The sequence below is a fragment of the Antennarius striatus genome, chromosome 14 (assembly GCF_040054535.1).
Source record: "Antennarius striatus isolate MH-2024 chromosome 14, ASM4005453v1, whole genome shotgun sequence".
Classification (NCBI taxonomy): Eukaryota; Metazoa; Chordata; class Actinopteri; order Lophiiformes; family Antennariidae; genus Antennarius; species Antennarius striatus.
The window spans coordinates 11,622,189-11,635,819 of record NC_090789.1 but is presented as its reverse complement, the minus strand read 5'-3'; the positions used below and the strand labels follow the sequence as shown (position 1 = coordinate 11,635,819).

Sequence of the window (13,631 nt, the reverse complement as noted above, 5' to 3'; positions counted from 1 at the left end):
TTACAAACTTTACACTTTTCTCTCTTGTGTAAACACTCTCAAAGTTCAAACCTTAGTAGAAAAATAATTCCATCTTTTTTTTTTGCTATGGTTAGCATCTTCCTCAGCCTTTTGGGTGCTACAACAGGTGCTTTTGAAGGTGCAGAACGTTTCATTGACATTGCGGGTTTAATGGGGGAAAACTTGCAAACACACAGTACAGCACTTGAGAGTCACACTGTTAGTGATTGAAGATTTATGTAAATTTGGCAACCTGAATGCACTCTGTCATGTACAGGAGACACGGCACGGATGGGATTGATTGGTAATGGTCTACAGCGAATCAGGACGCAGAACAAAAAGTGCTGATAAGAGAAAAAGCAATGCAATACTGCACTAAAAAAAATCTGCAAAACTGGAAAGCTGCATTATAGTGAGGGACTACTGTTGATTTTATTTAAAGATAATAATGATTAAAATTACAATCATAAGACAGACCAAAAACATAAATGAAAAAAAACTTCACCTTCAACAACTTCTGAGCATATATCCCGAAGCTTTTCATCATTCACTTTCGGGCCCTGCGAATAAGTGACATTAATTACCAAAGAGCGGCTGCAAATCAGTGCAATTTCATTCAAGTTTGGTATCAATTATCAGGAATACACCCTGCGTCAGCGAAATGCACAGGCTACATTATTGGTGTTTCGGTGTGCAACACAAAAATATTTTTATGAAATATATGAGTGACTGCACAGTAGCACTGTCAATGCTTAACATTGAAATGGTGTTCAGCAAATTTCAAGTGATAAGGATTTTCTTTTCAAGTTACACCTTCACTCACAACCCTCGTCACCCAGACTCAGATAGGCGGCTGAAAATGGATGAATGGAAAAGCAAATAACAATGCAGTTTAAGGAGGTTGTAGTAAGTATGTTGATATTCATTTCCACAGTTCTGCCATTTGCTTCTTATTAAACTAACATTTCTATACCAAGCACTATGTCAATAGCATGACCAAGAATATAGTCCTAGACCGTTTTTGTTTTAATTTGACTTTTACAATTTTAGCTTGGCTGATTGATTTTAAGTTTTGATCATCGCTGCTATCAAAAATAAAAAGTATGAAAAGTACCTATAAACTTGGCAATTTTATACTCACAGGTAGACCTCGCGGGCCTGGTGATCCAGGAAGACCTGGTTCTCCCTCCAGTCCGCGAGCTCCCATTGGTCCAGCCAAACCATGGTGACCAGGTGGGCCAGTCCTGCCCTCCTGTCCTGTGGCTCCTTGTTGGCCCTTGTCTCCCCGCTACAGGTTGCAAAAACATCCCAGTCTGACATTAGCAAGACTCTAACTGCCATATTATTATTCCTTGTTTCTTTTTGGGGATTTCATTAACTTATATTGAGTTCAGTTTCAACTGGTGTGCATGACGCTAATAATAAACAATGTACGCCAAAAGTAACAATACATGTTTGAACAGTGAATTGATTTGTTTGTCTAGCAAGTGCTATACCTCTCCTTTAAGCCCAGGAACACCAGGTGGACCCTGAAATCAAGCAAATTATTTGGTTTTGTTCAAAACAGCACACAGGAAAGTTACTGAAGAAATGAGGTATTAAAATTAAATTTAGCAATCCATACTTGGTCTCCTTTGACTCCAATATCTCCTGTTATACCAGTGTCTCCCTGTTCACAAGTCACATGTCAAGTGTAAAACTATTAGACAATTGTCTTCCAGGGACACACATAAAATAAATAATTGCTGTTACCTGACTTCCTTTTGGTCCTACAGGTCCCATAGGTCCCTGCCCAACATATGTATAACACATTGTATAATTTCAGTGATTGTCGATAATACATTGTTCATAATATTTCAATATGAAATTAATTTACCTGATCACCTTTGAACCCAGTATGACCCTTTATTCCTTTAGCACCTGTGTCACCTTTGTCTCCTTTGTCACCCTAGAAATAAAACACTATATACATTACAGTTCCTCTAGATATTTTTATGTTCATTTTTATGTTTTTCCAATGCTTTTATTTTGGTATGATATCTTATTTGTTACATCTTATGTGTATAAATTCTCTATATCACTATCGTGAACTGCTTTGGCAAAAGCTTTAGCATTGCATTGTATTCTAACTATGAAATAGGTATTACTTCATGACACTGGCAGATGTATTCAAATCTTACATAAAAGTTAATTAAGTTAAGTTTAAAAAAAAGTTACTTTAGTATTGTGAGAAACTTACAAAAGTGTTCAAAGTACATGTTTTAATGTTACAGTTTTGGATTAAAATTGGTATTATTTTATTGACTATAGTTTAGTCGTGCTGCTCAAATGCTTATCTCTGAGAGTAGAGGTATAAAAAAGGTGAAACTAATTGTAACAGTACTGTATACTTAGTGTCATTCCCCTATTGATTATTAATAACAACCTGGATGCCTGGAGTCCCCATGGGTCCCACTGGTCCTTGTTTTCCTCTTTCACCCTGGAAATTGATTAACAATTGATAACAGATCAACCCAGTAGTACAGGTGTACATGAAACATTTAAAGCAAGTCATGTGATGGTGACATGTTTGCCCAATATTCCTTGAAAAATTGCACCACAAATATAGTATGTCAATGTATGACAAATTCTCTAACCTTTGATGACTCTTCAGTAGTGTAAGTTTTTAGGATATATGTCGTTGAGAATATGACAAAGATTGAGAGTGACCTGAAGCCCCCAAGTTGATCAAAGCAGAGGACAGTTTTACCTTTTCAGTGACACTATTATATTTGTATTCCAAATTGCATAAGCAATATGTTTTAACACATAGGTTATTGGATGTGTTAAGAAATGAACAAACACAACACTGTTATGACTGTACAAGATCAACCACATATCAATCAACATTCACCGTTTACGCCCAAAATTAAGATGTGTGCAGGCACATCACATTTTGTGCTCCAGTTGGACATTTCTATTTCGTAAGAATGAGATTATGGTAAAGTGTTGATGTTAGAGTCCCACAGCTTATGATATTTGTTTGTTATCAAGCTAACATTGATGTTGGGTCAGTTCAACATAGAACTATTTAGTTTTCTCACGTAATAGGATGTCATAAAAAATGTATATAAAAGTACAGAGAGAGAGTAGAGTCTCTACAAAATGAGAGAAAGCACAGCAGTGAAGAAGGGACGAAGAGAGAGCAGCAATCCGGAGACAGAACACAGGATCTAAAGACACAGGTCCTAACTGGTCTGTAGTCTTTTCTGTTTATAACTGCTGGTATGACCCTAGAGATTAGCCTTAGATTCCTGTATTGTCTATTGTGCTGCTTAAATAAGGAATTGAGCAATGTTTTATGTGCCAGAATATTGTCTGCACAATTCCTTGCCCTGTGTATTTAGCCTACCTTACACAGACATGGCAACAAAAAATGAGACGCTCCTAAGGTTTGACCCTAGAACCCCCACTGACCTGAAACATCAGTGTTTATGATTCAACACACCGCTGACAGGTAAATATCCACTCACTGTTGCTCCTTTGTCACCTGGTTTCCCATCTTCTCCTGGATCCCCAGGTTCTCCCTAGATGGAAGCAGTGGATCACAGATAGATTATAATACTAAAAAAACATATAATGAACACAATTAAAGTGTGCTTGGAAGATTAATGGGAGACTCTCACTGTCTTTCCTGGAAGTCCGACTGGTCCGATGGCTCCCTCAGCACCAGTGTCCCCCTAAATTAAGAAAACACATTTTCCTTGTCTATCCGTTTTTATTTCTCTCAGCTTGTGCCACTTGCAACGAATGAGGACTGTGAAAGTTTAATGATTCAGCAATAAAACTGATGTAAAATGTGGACATGCCTCATTAAATGAGAGATGCTTTCAATTACCTTTTCACCAGGAGGTCCAACTACACCCTGTTTTCCTGGCAGCCCCTAGAAACAATGTCATATCAAATAAAAACAAATTTAAAAAAATGTTGGGGTAAAAGACACATTTTCTCCAGCCAAACTAGTTAGTCGATGAGGATGCTACATAGCGGTCATAATTCCAGCTATAGACAAGGTGATTGTGACTTTGTCATCTACAAAAAAATGGCTGGGTTATTCTTCTGGTACAGTTTAGAAGGTAGATCACAAATGTGTACTAACTCTTCCATCATTGTCATTGCTTAATGGATGTCATAGGATGGTATTTGGTAAATTATTTGTTGTATCTCTTCTGGGTTCTTGTAAATGATTTACTAGAAAAGTGTTCCCATTATTTTTCGTAATGTAAGCTGACAAATTCTCTCTGCTGGGAGAAAAAGAGGAAAGTGCATATTTCAAGACAGCCTCTCATCTCACACACTAACAGGCACAGGTCAGTGTGTATTTGGCATTAGATTTCCCATGTCACTAGTTGTTTGACTAATGTTTCATTTATTTGACCTGCTTTGGAACGTCAGAGAGCATCTTGGGCTCCATCAGGTTTTCCTGTTTTCGCTCACATTAATACTTATTGATAAAAGACATCATTGGCAAACATTTAATGGTGAAACGTGTTTCTGATAGAGAATCATGAAGTAAAATTAAGATAGACTTACTGGAATACCCACAATCCCCCTGACACCAACAGCTCCAGGAATACCAGGTTCTCCCTATTATGTAGTACCAGCATGATAGAAAATAGAGATCAACATATGCTAGTCCTTATGCATATGAATGTTTAACAGAGACATGTAAATTAAGTTAAATTCAGTTCATACATGTTTTACTGATAGAATTGTCTGACATTTACTCACGGTTGTAATCATCAAATATTGGATACAATTAAGTGTATTCAGTGTGGTTAAAGATGGTCTAATTATTGTATAACATTGCCGAGCATTACACAAATTGTGGGGAAAAAACTCTTCAGGGAAACTTCAATGCGAGTGCTATTATTTTTGATAAAATAAGTAATAACAATGACAACTAAAATACCTCACCTTTACTCCATCAATCCCAGGAAGTCCATCTAAACCGTTTGTGCCAGAAGGTCCCTGCAATGTCATACAAAGTTATCATAGTCCAAACAATATATGTGAAAAATGCAATGATTCTATCAGCTTACTTACAACATCTCCCTTTTCCCCTGCAGGACCCTGATCTCCTTGAGCTCCCACTGCTCCCTGATGAAAAACAACACAATTTAACTAAGGCTGTCTTCCGGCGAGTGTTTTACATTAATTCATAATCTATGTTAAAGGGAAGAACTCACTTCGTCACCCTTAGGCCCCTGCAAACCCTGACGTCCGCGAATTCCCTCCACACCCTGGGAGAAAAGATTCAATCAGTGGCGCATTCAGAGAGAATTTAATTATAATTATACCCCCCCCCCAAACTGATGTTGGCCTCAAACTGCTTACAGGAGCTCCAGGTGGGCCGGTGGGTCCTGGAATACCATTGAACCCAGGAGGACCCTATGAGCAAAGAGAAGTTCTCATCTGTAAATGTAATACTATAAATATTTTTACCATCACACAACCGTGAGTTTTATTTTTTCAGTATTTATATTCATATTTATTTATTACTGACTCTGTCCCCCTTTTCTCCAGGTGTTCCGGGGAATCCAATAGGCCCTCTTTGCCCCTAAAATCACAAAGAAGTGTTCTGAGGATTAGATGTCACTTCCTACATATAAATCAAGACCAGTCACACAGTCTTACATCATCGCCCATGCGACCTGGTGGTCCCTGCAGACCTTGGATTCCATCTTCTCCCTGTGGAAGAAACAAACAAGAACTAATCAATGAAACTCTGAGGACAGAGATAGTCAAATTAAGTTCTAATGAGCTGCATACACATCATTTACATGGTATTAGTTCTTCAGTGGCTCTCCATTCTTCCAGCCCATTACTGAAAATGGGGAGGGAGAGAAAGTAAGAAAGAGATATGAAGGACTTTCTCACATACCTTTTCTCCAGGTGTTCCATCTATTCCAGGCTCACCAGGCAAACCCTTGTGTCCCTGAAGGCAGTAATCAATTGCGTGATTATTAGATTTTATCTCATTACTGTCTGAAGGTTCCTGGATATTAATCATGAATTTAAATGTATCCCAGAGTTTCCCCTTTTGCTTAAATGGATTTTAATTTCCTTCCTTCCAAGCCACTGCTCTTTTCTTTATAATATAATCAAACTAGTGCAGGCACACTGCTGTTTCTGTAAGGCTGTACGTAGAGACAATGAGGTTTTAGGATAAAGTAAGTCAGCATGCTTACTTGCAATTAATATGTTAACATGGTTATGATAATAGTTAAGTTTTCTGTTTGCTGAGTGGCATCTTGCAGTAATTTAGATATTTGCAATAATTTAAATACTGGACAGATTTTAAAAAAATACCTGATGGTGTGATTGATTAAGGTATAATTATCAACAGTGTTGTAATTCTTAATGTGGGCAGTATAAATGTATTCATAACATTTCATATGAATCAATCCAATTGTTATTAAGATATTTCATTCTGAATCAAAGCAAAGGACCAACCAATATTCTCCTATGCTACAGTCATGACAACACATCAATATGCATCTACATTGCTCCAAATAGAAAATAACTTTAAGAAACGGGTTGGAGCTGTAATTTGTTGAATTCAAAAAATTACTACTACTAAATTCAAATGATTGTTGACATGAAATCGAGCAGAACTTGATGTCTTGATGTGTTTAGCTGTATTAACTCATTAATGAAGATGATCTTGTAAAAGCTGCAGGAGAAAACAAAAGTATTTTTTTAGTTGTATTGTTCTTCACCTTCATCCCTGGTAACCCAGCAACTCCCTGTGGGCCAGCAGGGCAGGCAGCAGGACACTATAAATGCACATAAACAGGGTTGAAATCATGCACAAAATGGTTGAAAAATTGTGCATGGGTGTTTCGAAGTCTTGAAATACTCATGACAACATTTAATTGGAAATTGCGTATCACCACTCCCATAGCCATGCATTCAGGAAATATTTGTTGGTTTGTAAGACAGTAAAACACTCACAGCTTCCCCACTTCCCTCACCGCTGGCACCAGGGGGTCCCTAAAACACAGCAGAGTAACATCTAAAGGCCTTAGATGTTCATACACATCCACCATAGCAGAAATTCCCAAAGCATGCAGGCATCACCATACACCTGAGATTTTACATGGAAATCTGAACCCAAGAAGATGGTAAGGCTATAAGTATCTAAATCAAATCAATATGACAAATTAGATCGAGGGCTACACAGTGTGATTGATATCAGGTTCATACCAAAAGGTATGCAGATCATAATAAACAGATTTTCAACTCTGACAAAATAGTTTTATACTGTAGTATTTTAGACATTACAGGAGCTACAAGGTCAATGAAGTCTGTGATTAATGTTAAGATGACAAAGTCACCAGTTTGTTGTGGCTAAGGAATGAGATAATGAACTAAAAAAAAATATTCACACCAAACTATGGAGATGAACATACCAGGACTTGACCTCTATTTCAGTGGCTTTTTAGTAATACACTTAAATAGTAAATTACATATACTGTACTGTACTTTGGATTAACTAAAGCATATAAACATTAGTCAGCAGCTGAAAGTCAAAATATTAGGATCTGTAAATTAAATTTCTCATGTATATAACATTTTAAATGTTATTTATTTATTTATTTACCACCGGTCCCGGTGGCCCAGGAGGGCCAGCAGGGCCTGCAGTTCCCGGCAGCCCTCTGGGTCCTGCTGGGCCCTGCGAGAAAAGAAAAATATTGTTAATATCGATGTCAATATTTGAATTTTGATTCTTGTTATTTTGCTGTGTTTGGAGTGGGGTACGATGGATTGTAAACTATCAACGTTGTATGCTGTCTGTTGATGTAGAAATGAAAATCAGTATTTAACTTTCTCCTCAATTACTTACTGATGAGTTCACAAACAACATCCTCCATAATATGAACAATGGAATTAAACCATATTGGATGTTGAATAAATCATTGTTGAAATTAAAAGACATTTTTTGCATTAAGCAGGCCCAAGTGGACCACTTTCACAAGGTAAAATGTTCCGACATCATCAATTTACATTTTTGTTTTAATTTTTTTTCAAGATAAAGACGGCGGAAGAAGCAGGTATAGAAAATGGATGGGTGGATAATGTGTTTTACATGTGCCTGTTTCTGTCCCTCTTTCTCTCTGTCACTCTTCTCTCCCCCCACCCCCATCACCCTCACTACCTTCCCTTCAAGCTTTCTCTCTCTCATCCCAACAGATCAAAGCCATTTTGAGTCTTATTGGCTAGTAAAGGCAGGTTTTTTGTCATCACTGTTGCCAAGTGTTTGGCTTGAATCATTATTTCTCTAAAATAATGATTCAGTCTAGACCTGGTAGTATGGCAATTATCTTGATATAACATATGTTGTGTCTTTTGTTGTTGAACATTATATATATATATATATATATATATATATATATATATATATATATATATATATATATATATATATATATATATATATATATATATATATATATATATATATATATATATATATATATATATATATTATAATATTTTAGAAAATACAGCATTTAACCATAGGGTTGAGCCGGGTACTCGCTTAAGACGAGTATCCAGTATGGATAAAGCATTTTTGATGAGTACGAGCATGATACGAGTAAATTTAGCTTAATTTAGGGGTAGCAGCTGGTAACCTGTTACGTGACCTAGACCTGTCAAGCAGGACAGACGCATGCATTCGTCTGTACGTCATTCCGCACAGACGTCACATTTCAAAGTAAAACATTCTTAGACTGGTAATCAATGAGAAAAAAGAAAGTCAAACTTTCTGTGCTGCTCGGTACCTAATGTCCCACCACCCGGTACCGGCCCACAGCCTTGTGGTTGGGGTCCCCTGCTCATAACTGACTGTCTTTGCGCTCTGTGATTGGCCAGTAACACACAGCGCCCGCCCCTCCCTACAGAAACACATCACTGGTTTTCTTCTTCTTGCCTCTATTTTGATCTATTTAAGGTTACTTGGGGGATTTGTTTCTTGTTTTATATTGGTCTGTTGCATGTACACGGTGCATTTGACCAGACAGAGCTGAAAACTACTCGTGTCGCATCGGTCATTGCCTCCACTCCAGTTGGTTTTTTTTGTTTTTTTACTTGCTTGCGCTTAGTTTGACACTTTCTCACTTCAGTTCAAATTAATAATTTGTAGACTGTATAGATATTTAACTGTTACATAGCGTGCACACATACACGCGCTCTCTCTATCTCTATCTCTCTCTTTCTCTTTCACCCTAAAAAAACAATAAAAGAAAAAGAAGAAAAAAAATTAGAAAGTTGTGTTGAGTATGACAATTCTTGTTCATGCATACTGTACATTGTAGTTCATAATTTCCTATTACATGCGTTGTATTCATTAATGAATTTCATGTTCTGAGTTCATAAAAAACGTTTTCTGTTCTGTAACTATGTCCTTTACTATTGTGATCAAAAGCATGAATCTCAATTCTGAGGCTGTTTTGTAAATATTAATTCGTACACTTAAAAATATTCATGTTCTGAGTTCAAAAAATGTAAATGGTTCTCTTTTGTGATCAAAAACATTGATTTGAATCTCAATTTTGTGGCTGTTCTGTAAATAGTTTTAAAATAAACAATAAATATAGCAACTTGTGATCAATTTCAGACTTTAAGCTAGAACCAAAGCAGTCACAGACTGCAACATCCTGTGACACCCTGAATTCAACATTTTACCCTGACCTGCTTGTATAAGTCAAAGATCAAAGCTAGTGCTCTGACCTACTTTCATAGATCAAACCAGTAGCACTGCTTAGACTGGCCTTCTCCCTCGTCTTTCTATCTTATCCAGTTCCTGAGTGAACAAAAGTTGAAATTTGACCTTGACCTAGTTTTCTCAAGGTCAAAGTCATATTCTCATTTTCATCCCGCCGGAGTAATGTGCTTTTAATTTCATCTTACTATCTGCAACGGCTGTGAAGGTATTTGGTGGACTAACAGACAGAAGGATGGATGGATGGATGGATGGATGGATGGATGGATGGATGGATGAGCGGACGGACAGACAGACAGACGAGACTCGAACCCAGACCCGCCATGTTGTGTGGCGACAGAGCTGCCCACTGCACCACCGTGCCGCCCAGTTTAAAAATATATACAAACAATTCTTGAAATACAAATATTTCTTGATGTGACATCCTACAAAAAATGTTCTTGTGTTTTGTCTCATGAAATCCTGCTGCTTTAACCAGCGAAGGTTAGCTGCACTCAAGTAACACAGTAATTTTTATTGATAAAAGAAAGATTTACATCAGATTTACATTGTTACTTCACACTTGAGTCTGACCTCAGGTCCAATGTTTCCTTCATCTCCTGGGATTCCTGGTTTTCCTGGTGGTCCCTTTTTTGATGCAGACACAAAACAATTAATACAGCAGGACATTCACAGATAAGACAAGCAAACAGAAGGTACATCCAGCACGTACAGCAGGTCCTTCACTTGCTGGGCCCTGTGAAATGAGAGAAAGATTAGATATGCTTTAACATACACTACTGTTAGTTTCTCCACCATGTCATTTCTGAGCATGTTTTTAATGAGAGATATTTTCCACTTACAGCAGGACCTGCAGGTCCAGGAAATCCAGGAAGTCCCTTCAACCAGGATGGAGAAATAATCAGAATTTGTATAACTATGTATGTAATTCAGGCTGACCTGAAAGGATACTCACTCTCTCTCCCACAGGCCCTCTGAGACCCATTGGGCCAGGAGAACCCTGTAAACAACAATAGCACACAATAAAACACAGGCACTGCCAGCAGGTATCACGAAAAAGGTGTGGCAGTGGTTGGAGAATTGTTTCCTACAGCTGCTCCTGGAAGACCAGGTAGGCCTCTTTGTCCTGGTAGACCAATCTCCCCCTGCTCCCCTTTACTGCCCTAGGAAACAGACATAAAAGTAATGAAACAGCTTCATCTTATGCCAACATCTCTTTGCACTGTTGTAAATGTACACAGAGAAAGTCAACTATTAATCCATGAAATGTTGGCTGGACTTGTTTCATAGATCACAAACAACCAAAAAGAAAAGGCTAAGCAGATAACAAATGGGACTGAGAGGGAAAAAAGCAACAAATGCCAGAAGCAAAGGTAAATATGTTGCCGCAGGTTATTTCTCAGTTTCAATCACTAACCCCTCTACAAAAGTTGGGGTAAGTTAAAGGTTGTGCACATGACAATGGTCCAAAAAGTGGTCAAGATGAAAAAAACGAAAGAAAAAAAAAAGGTGGCCTCCAAACACCGGTGTCTGTTCTTATATCTAAAAAATAAAGTAGATATCTGCTTTTCACTAACTGATTGTGCCACCAGGTGCCTGTGACTAACTTGACAGGTTCCTAAGACATTGACAAAATGTATTCATTAGGTTAGCCAAAGCGTCTCATAACAACACATAAATGCAATGGAATGGAACTTGTTTGATATCTTATTATTTCATACTTACAGGAACACCTGGGCTACCAGCAGAACCTGGAAGACCCTGGAAAATGAAACAATACAGTTAAACAAAGTGTGAAAATTATTTTTAAATTAAGGACTGCAATGATTTGTAGAAACAGCCTCTATAATCAAGAAGAAAATACTGACATCTCTTCCGTCTCTTCCATTTTCTCCTGCGGGCCCTCTCGGACCCTCGGGTCCAGGAGAACCAGGGGGACCTTGGATTGATTTTTCAGGCTAGGAGTTAAGATAACCAGTCATCAAATGAGAGGTACATAATTGAATGACTGTAGCCGTCAATGAGAGAAAATAAAAAAATATAGCTACATCTTCCATGATTTAATCCAACAAATGATTTACCCAGAATGGTGATTGTCTTTTTGCCATTAGCAGATATTGGTTGATAGTGATTTCAAAAGAAATACAATTGTGGAATGTTTATACAAAAGAGGTCTATTGAATACCACTAATACATTAATGCAGCATTTTATTAAGAGCATGTGCTTTTGATAACTGGCAGACATGCTTATAATTCGAAACATTTCTCAATGATTAAAGGTTTTTTTTAGGAATTAGTGAAGGAGCATATGAATCATCTTCCTGTCCAAAACCTAACAGCAAATAGATAATAGCACACCACAAATTAGATTTAGAACAGAGAGGCAATCAGGCAACCAAAGCACTACAATAAATTATTGGTTCAAAATCACAGCAAAAAAGGAAGTAGAGTAGATATATAAATACCTCAGCATTGGCATACATCTGAAGAAGCAAGAGAAATCAGATAAAAGGAGAGTTAGTGAAAGTAGTCACACCACCCTCACCAAAAGTGTCAGTAGAAGCGCCCTTGTTTGTAGTAGTGAGTATATCATGCTGTCATTTGAATATACAGCCCATAGTACCAATACTCTTCATGGACAGAAACACCTCACAGCTGGATGCAGGAATGTTAGCCTGAAATCTAATAGAGAGCACCGGAAAAATGTCCATCTGTGGTTGGTATGAATGTTTTCATCTTGACACAACGGACTGAATCAAAACACACACTACATACTTTGAATACAGCTGAGTTACATTTTGAAGTATTCTATCAAAGAACAAACCCTAACTAATTAAGTTAAAGTATTTAAGTGATCCTTAAATGGATTTAAATAGGGCAGAAGAAGTCTTATATTTTTATGAATTTATAGTGTTCTGCAGTTGCAATAATGTTAAGATCTATACATACTTACGACAAATATACTTAAACTTGTGCAAATATCTTACTGCTTAAAAATGATAGTTTGGACTGTTAAATGCCATGTAGCTTCACAAAAAAACTTCCTCAGTCATTGGTATGACACAGAATTTGACATATAAAATAACACATGCAGACTGTACCTGGAAACTTATGTACCCATCACTTAGACTTTATGTTTTGTAAATAAAGTCAATAAAGTAACTAAAAAAATAATTTAAATAACTAAAACAGTTTCTTTTGAAAGCTTTATAGTTTCAAGGTATCCCTTGTCTGTAGGTTTAGCCAACAAGCTACTCCACAGCTGTGCCTAATCTGTTTGTTTGACTTCAGAAATATCTTAACTACCCAACTTAATTATTCTGGATGAACTTCAACATTTGGTGGTAATAAAGGAAATTGCTTGATAAGTATTTGTTACTGCTCTGTTGCTCTAACCTCAGCATTTTTGTCCTGTTTTTTAAGAAGTCCTTTCAATCTGGGTAAAACCACAAACCACAGCAGATGCTGAGCAGATCCTTGATACTGTACCTCGGTGGCAGGCAGCTCGTTGCAGCTCTCTCTCTGGGCTCTCTTTGGGTCACAGTGAATCAGCATCCACTGGAGCTCAAACTGGAAATAAGATGTAAATATTACAACAAAATATTCAGTTTGAGAGGAAAAGGAATCTCAAATATATATTTAATGTACATTTCATGTATTTTTTTAAGAGTCAGTCATTTATGGGTTGTTGAGCTTGTTGTAGTGAAATGCTATCGTCTGCAGGTGTCAAGTTTGTCTTTATTTTCCCCACTGGGACCCAGCGGAGCAGCTCTGCTGTAACAGCAGTACTTCAGAATTATGGTCGAGCTCAGCACACACATAAACGTAAACATATTTGTTCACAAAAGGCACCACTTCACCG

General features: G+C 37.3%; 1 protein-coding gene across 2 annotated transcripts in view; it reads right to left on the bottom strand.

Annotated features, from left to right (window-relative positions):
- The window catches only part of LOC137606967 (collagen alpha-1(IX) chain-like), a 29,284-nt gene that overhangs the window by 5,339 nt on the left and 10,314 nt on the right, over window positions 1–13,631 (bottom strand). Inside the window, exons 6-35 of one of the 2 annotated variants that reach the window (XM_068332330.1) lie at window positions 13,259–13,339; window positions 12,235–12,252; window positions 11,638–11,727; window positions 11,495–11,530; window positions 10,861–10,932; window positions 10,725–10,769; window positions 10,612–10,647; window positions 10,482–10,505; window positions 10,343–10,396; window positions 7,646–7,717; window positions 6,997–7,035; window positions 6,762–6,818; window positions 5,924–5,977; window positions 5,677–5,730; window positions 5,546–5,599; window positions 5,377–5,430; window positions 5,229–5,282; window positions 5,086–5,139; window positions 4,957–5,010; window positions 4,573–4,626; window positions 3,878–3,922; window positions 3,666–3,719; window positions 3,513–3,566; window positions 2,426–2,479; window positions 1,877–1,948; window positions 1,753–1,788; window positions 1,625–1,669; window positions 1,497–1,529; window positions 1,142–1,288; window positions 506–560 (exon numbers count right to left, since the gene is read on the bottom strand). In XM_068332330.1, coding sequence (XP_068188431.1) covers window positions 506–560; window positions 1,142–1,288; window positions 1,497–1,529; window positions 1,625–1,669; window positions 1,753–1,788; window positions 1,877–1,948; window positions 2,426–2,479; window positions 3,513–3,566; window positions 3,666–3,719; window positions 3,878–3,922; window positions 4,573–4,626; window positions 4,957–5,010; window positions 5,086–5,139; window positions 5,229–5,282; window positions 5,377–5,430; window positions 5,546–5,599; window positions 5,677–5,730; window positions 5,924–5,977; window positions 6,762–6,818; window positions 6,997–7,035; window positions 7,646–7,717; window positions 10,343–10,396; window positions 10,482–10,505; window positions 10,612–10,647; window positions 10,725–10,769; window positions 10,861–10,932; window positions 11,495–11,530; window positions 11,638–11,727; window positions 12,235–12,252; window positions 13,259–13,339 — 1,651 coding nt within the window. The remainder of the gene's footprint in view (window positions 1–505; window positions 561–1,141; window positions 1,289–1,496; window positions 1,530–1,624; window positions 1,670–1,752; window positions 1,789–1,876; window positions 1,949–2,425; window positions 2,480–3,512; window positions 3,567–3,665; window positions 3,720–3,877; window positions 3,923–4,572; window positions 4,627–4,956; window positions 5,011–5,085; window positions 5,140–5,228; window positions 5,283–5,376; window positions 5,431–5,545; window positions 5,600–5,676; window positions 5,731–5,923; window positions 5,978–6,761; window positions 6,819–6,996; window positions 7,036–7,645; window positions 7,718–10,342; window positions 10,397–10,481; window positions 10,506–10,611; window positions 10,648–10,724; window positions 10,770–10,860; window positions 10,933–11,494; window positions 11,531–11,637; window positions 11,728–12,234; window positions 12,253–13,258; window positions 13,340–13,631) is intronic. The other variant, XM_068332331.1, reaches the window with a different exon arrangement.